This window comes from Acanthamoeba castellanii, assembly GCF_000313135.1.
Source record: "Acanthamoeba castellanii str. Neff unplaced genomic scaffold scf7180000084479, whole genome shotgun sequence".
In the NCBI taxonomy this organism is placed as follows: Eukaryota; Discosea; order Longamoebia; family Acanthamoebidae; genus Acanthamoeba; species Acanthamoeba castellanii.
In genome coordinates this window covers 29,452-34,936 of record NW_004457565.1, presented here as the reverse complement: position 1 = coordinate 34,936, position 5,485 = coordinate 29,452, and the positions used below count along the sequence as shown (strand labels likewise).

The 5,485-nt window shown below is 63.0% G+C and overlaps 2 protein-coding genes across 2 annotated transcripts; both read right to left on the bottom strand.

Annotated features, from left to right (window-relative positions):
- Positions 1-4,860, bottom strand: ACA1_030220 (FGGAP repeat domain containing protein; the record flags this gene model as incomplete). The annotated part of the gene is made up of 12 exons (XM_004342403.1): positions 1-41; positions 125-441; positions 531-1,180; positions 1,286-1,915; positions 2,053-2,229; positions 2,332-2,568; positions 2,713-2,926; positions 3,080-3,364; positions 3,521-3,974; positions 4,054-4,219; positions 4,389-4,616; positions 4,689-4,860. Coding segments are annotated over 12 exons (3,571 nt in total), but the record flags the coding sequence as incomplete, so codon positions are not given.
- Positions 4,861-4,877: 17 nt separating this feature from the next.
- ACA1_030210 (uncharacterized protein) lies at positions 4,878-5,485 on the bottom strand (the record flags this gene model as incomplete). The annotated part of the gene is made up of 2 exons (XM_004342402.1): positions 4,878-5,319; positions 5,430-5,485. Coding segments are annotated over 2 exons (498 nt in total), but the record flags the coding sequence as incomplete, so codon positions are not given.

Here is a 5,485-nt window from a genome sequence, read left to right as displayed (position 1 = left end):
CGTCGCCGTCGTTGTTCAGGTCGCCCGACACCATCCGCAAGCTGTGTGCCATGTGTGCCGTGTGGCATCAGCAATGACCGTGGTGGGTGGGTGGGTGGGTGGGTGGGAGTAGTGGCGGGAGTACTTGTGTTGGGCGGTGTCCAACCAGGGCGCCTGCGCGATGGGCAGCGTCTTCTGGAGCGCCATGGGCAAGCTGCCCACGGTGAGCTCGTCGATGGCGTACAGGTAGAGCGTGACCTCGTTGTCGTCGACGATGCCCAGCGCCAGCTCGGCCAGGCCCGAGCCCTCGTAGTCGCCCAGGTTGACTGCCACGGCGTGCGGCTGCCGCAGCGAGACCAGCGAGTGCGGCTCGGCCGACACCATGGCCGCCGATGACTGCGACGTCTGGCGGAAGAGCGCCCACGAGACCGTGCTCCGATCGGCGATCCACGCCACCGCCAGCTGTCGTGTCGTTGGTCGTGTCGTGTCGTGTCGTGTGCCGTGAGAAGCGGGAAAATCAATCAAGAGAGAGGGGGCGGGTCGGTGCGTACCATGGAGGGCAGAGCGTTGACCTTGGCTGCCGCCAGCGAGTAGCCGAACCCGCCCGCGTCCAGCCGGCTCCCGCTCTCCACACCGGCCGCCGTCGCCGCTGCGTCCGTGAGCACGATCGGGTAGGTCGGGCGCCCCGCCACCGCCACCTCGACCGCCGTGGCGAACAGAGCCCGCAGCTTCTCGCTCTCCTCCGCAAAGCACCCCTCGCACGGCTGCAGGTCGGCCAGGTTGGCCTTGGCCACGCCGCTGCCCCACACCTCGGCCGACTCCATGCGCAGGTCCCACAAGAACACCTTGAGCGCTCCTCCGCCGCCGCCGCTGCTGCTGGCGTCGAGGAAGGCGAAGGCCAGCTCGGGGTAGCCGTCGTTGTCAAAGTCGCCCGTCGCCATCTCGATGTGCCCGCCCTCGCCCAGCACCACCGCGTTCCCGCTCCCACTGCCGCCTCCCACGATGAGGTCGCGCACCACCACTGTCGAGGGCTCGCCGTCGGCCACTGCGGTGAAGGAGGCGTGGAGCGGGCCGCCCTCGTATCCAAACAGGGTCACCACCTCGTCCTTCCAGTCGTTGTCAAAGTCGGCGCTCGCGCTCGCCATCACCATCTTCTTGGCCACGGCCGGCGTGTCCGTGTGCTTGAACGCCGCGTTGGCATCTAACATCACGACACACGACACACACAACGTTGAATTATCAAACAACGAGAGTACTGTCAACGCCAAGAAAATAACACGACCCACGCAACCCATAATACGCGCACCTTTGCAACGGGCCTGCACCATGAGCGCCTTCTTCACCCGCGGCTCCGAGCTGCACTCCATGCTCAGGTCTCGCGCCACCACCACCACGCTCCCGTTGTTGCTGTTGTCGCCGTTGTTGTCGAGGCGCGGGCGGAAGAAGGGCTCCGTGTGGTGGCGCACCATGGTCGACTTCAAGTAGTGGTCCTCCGTGCCGCCATAGGTCACCGGCGCCATGTGCGCCTGCGCGTGGTGCTCGCGCGACTCGTACCGCGCCTGCCGCCGGCTCGACCGTTCGGCCCGCAGCGACCGGTCTTCGCGACACGCGACTAGCTCGTCGGCGCATAGGAACGGCTCGCCCTCGGCCTCGGCATAGAGCGTGTCAAGGGCGCGCACCACGCACGACGTTTGGCCCACGCACACGCTCGCCACGCGCTTCTTGACGGTGTGCGGCGAGGCCTCGCACGCGTCGTGCACCGTGAGCGGCGTCGTCGTGGTGGCCGTCTCGCACGAGCCCTCGATGCGGCCGTAGCGCGCCCACACGATCTCGGAGATGATACCGCCGGCGGGGCACTCCAGGTGCACGTTGTCGTCGTCGGTGGCGCCGCGCGCGAACAGCTGCCCTTGGCCGAAGCCGCAGATCCCCTGCGCCCCTGAAGACCACCATACCACCGATTTAATGTAGTAGATCACGATTTTAAGAATGAAATGGAAAAGAAGATTTGCTTTTAGGGGTGTAGTGTGGTGTGTTGTAGCTTTAATTGGTGGGGGTGGGGGGTGGGGGTCATACCTTGGAAATGGAGGCAGTTGTCGGAGGTAAAGTCGAGCCACCAGTCGCGCACGAAACCCTTCCCCGTCGAGCCCGCCCGCTGCTGGACGTCGAGCACCCATTCCGCCCGCACAGGCCGGCCCTCCAACGAGCCCAGTGCCGGCACCGTGCTCACCGTGAATTCCTGCGGCAGAGTGCCTGCAGTACCAATCAACCCCCCATCTTGCACCAACACAAAGCAAACATATAAAAAAGAAAAAGAAAAAGAAAAAAGAGAAGAAAAGGAAGGGCCGAACGTACTGTCAAAGTCCTTGAGGACGATGGTGGTGCTCATGTTGGTGGCGCGGGGCTGCGCGCTCTGCTTGCCCACGCGCGTAAGCGTGATTCGGATGTCGAAGGGCTGGCTGTGTATCAGCACTACATTGATCGTCATCGAGCTCACGCACTCAGTCTCGCTCACGCCCACGCTTGAGAGGACGAACTGGCGCGGCACATTATCCACCTGGTCCCACGGCTTGATCGACCTTGTCAGCACTCCTGCGTAGTCGCCGCCGTCCCCCACCCAGTCCACGATTGCCATCAGTGGTTGCGTAGGCCAATGGTTGGGCAGCAAGACAGCAGGACAGCACACGACACGACACGACACGATAGGGCACGACAGGTGGTGGTGGTGGTGTGTACCGGCTTTGAGCTCGTCCGTGTGGGCGTCGCAGAAGTAGGGGTCGCTGATGCCCTGGGCGCGCACCGCGTGCACCGAGCCCATGGACACCTCCGACAGCCCGCTCTCGAAGGCCACGCTCACCGTCTGCCGCTGGCTGAACCACCGGCCCTCGATGCGCTCGAACAGGCCCTCGAGCACGCCCAACCTGTCCGCCGCTCCCGTGTTGGGCGACACCTGTTGTGTGTTGCGCGCATCACCAGTGGCCGACGACACATGATTGTCAAATTGGTGGTTGGTGGTTAGAGCGAAGAAGGCGACGAGGGAGGAAGCAAAACAAAGAGGACGGAGGGCGAAGAGAAGCGAAGCGAAGCGGAAGGAAGGAGGAACCGTTTGGGCGAGGTTCTTGTCGAAGGGAGGAAGCGCAGCATCGCGATCGCGCAGGCTCTCGGCCCACGAGATGCTCGACGCTGATGCGGGCGCCACCGGCAGGGCCATGTCGCCCAGACCCTGCACGCTGAAGACCAGCTCCTTCTGGATCTGGGCGAGCAGAGTGGCCTGGGCAAAGGCCATCACCTTGGCCTTGTAGGTGCCGGCAAAGTCGAACGACATGGTGAACTCGTAATAGGCGCATGCCGGGTCGCGCTCGTTGGTGCGGCACGCCGAGTATCGGAACTGCTTGGCCACGCCTCCGTTCACCCCCCACCTAGGTCGTGGTGTGTGTGTCGTGTGTGTGTGTGTGTGTGTGTGTGTGTGTGTGTGTGTGTGTGTGTGTGTGTGTGATGCGTGTCCGTGGTGCCATTGATCGTGAGCAACAGAGAAGCAGGGAACCCGCGGCTGGAGCGAAGGGCCAGCGAAGAAGTCGAGGAAGAACAGGTCGGCGTCGTCGCCGCCCACCCGGTTGCGCCCGCGCCTGTCGCACAGGCTCACCCGCACGCTCTGCTCGCGCAGCACCCGCATCTCGCCCCCGTCGGCCTCGTTGCCCACGGCCTTCACGATCGAGCTCGCAATGTCGAGCGGCCCGTAAAGCATGAAGCTGCCCTTGACCTTGGACTCCCTCGACAGGTCGCCGCCCTGGTTGGCCTGCCACACGACGGCCACCGTGAGGTGCGAGAGGTCGGTGTCGGCTTCGTGCTCGCGCATGTAGGCCGCCAGATGGCCGGCGGGCATGATGCACAGGCCTGAGATGGTGAGCGCATCCGACTGAGAAACATGTCGGCCGTCGTAGGGCGTCACCGGACCCGTCCACACGACATCGTCTTGAATCACTTGCCCGTCCACCACCCTATGGTGTTGGTGGTGTTGGCGGTGTTTGGTTTGTTGTTGGTCAAGCCCAAGGGGAATGGGAAGGGGGCCAGACGCACTTGACTTCGGCGGGCGTGCCGCGAGAGACCCGGCAGAGGGCCGACATCAACAGCTCCGGCTTGGGCATCACGAGGCCGGTCAAAGCGATCACCGTCTCGCCCTCCAGCGTGTAGTCGCCTCCCAGAGGCGCCGTGGACTGCAGCACCGGTTCGTCATCGGCGTACACTGTTCAGCGCCCGCACCAAGCAACACACAACACACGACACACACGCACGCACGACACAGACACGACGGCACAGACCAGGGGGTGAGCGCCCTGGCAATCGGGGGGGGGTAAGGAGCGTGGAGGAAAGGCGAAGGGGAGGTGTGATTGACCGGACTGAGCGACACGAACCGTTTTGGCATTGGTCGCCGTGATAGCGCTCGGGGCACACGCACTCGGTGGCGGCCTTGTCCTTCGACCACCAGCAGCTTCCCCCGTTCTTACAACCGCCCGGGCATGCAGAGAAGGAGGCCTTGGCGGAGCGCGAGAGGCCGAAGCGGGTCTGCACTTGCGCCTGGAGGTCGAGCGCTGTGATGGGGGCCGACTCGGGCATGACCAGGTTGCACGAGATCTGCGTGGCTGTGGTTGGTGGCAGATGAGCGGTGTGTCATTTTGATTCCTGTCCGTGTGTGTAGTGTGTGTCGCGTGTACCAGAGGCCTGGAGGGTGCTGGCGATGCACTCGGTGCGAACGCCAGTGATCTGTACGACGGGCGGCTCCTGCGAGTCAGGATTGAGATCCTTGCCGTTGATGTAGAGCTTCAGGAGGTTGGCGCCAGTAGTGATGTAGGCTTCTTTGATTAGAGGTCCGCCATCCTGCAGCATGCGCGATGTCGCGTGTGTCAGATGTGAGTTAGAAGAAGCGGCAGAAGACGGCGTGAAGAAGGCGTTGCCATGTAATTGGTATCACGCTTGAGGAGCTGGCCTTCGATGACGGTCGAACAGCCCTGGTCGCCTGACATGTTGGGCCTGTCGACGAAGATCAGCTTTTGCGTCCAGAAGATCTGCTGGCCGAAGTTTAGAGAAAGCAGGTCGAAAGCGACGTTGTCCTGCATGCGTTGCCTGGCCTCGTCACCATGCTCCCAAACGCATGGCGGCCCCGGGGCGTCCTTCTCCCAGGCGTCGATGTTGAGCCTTATCTGGGCCTTGCTTGTAGAGAAGTCGATGGGCTGAGATACTGCCGCTTGCCATGGCAGATTGTTGTTTGTGGTTCGGGATAAGCACACGCTCTGCCCCGCGACACTGAACGTCCACGCCCACTCTTCGCTATCATCGCCATCAAAGCTGGATACCACAGATCACGACGAACCACACAACAAAAAAACCCATTACCGGGTGTCAGAGTGAAGAAACCATGGGACTGCGGGGGGGAGGGTAAGGTTATGCACACATACTTTTGACAGTTGGGGCTGATCTGAAGGCCGGTGATGGTGACGGTGTAGTCAGCCGC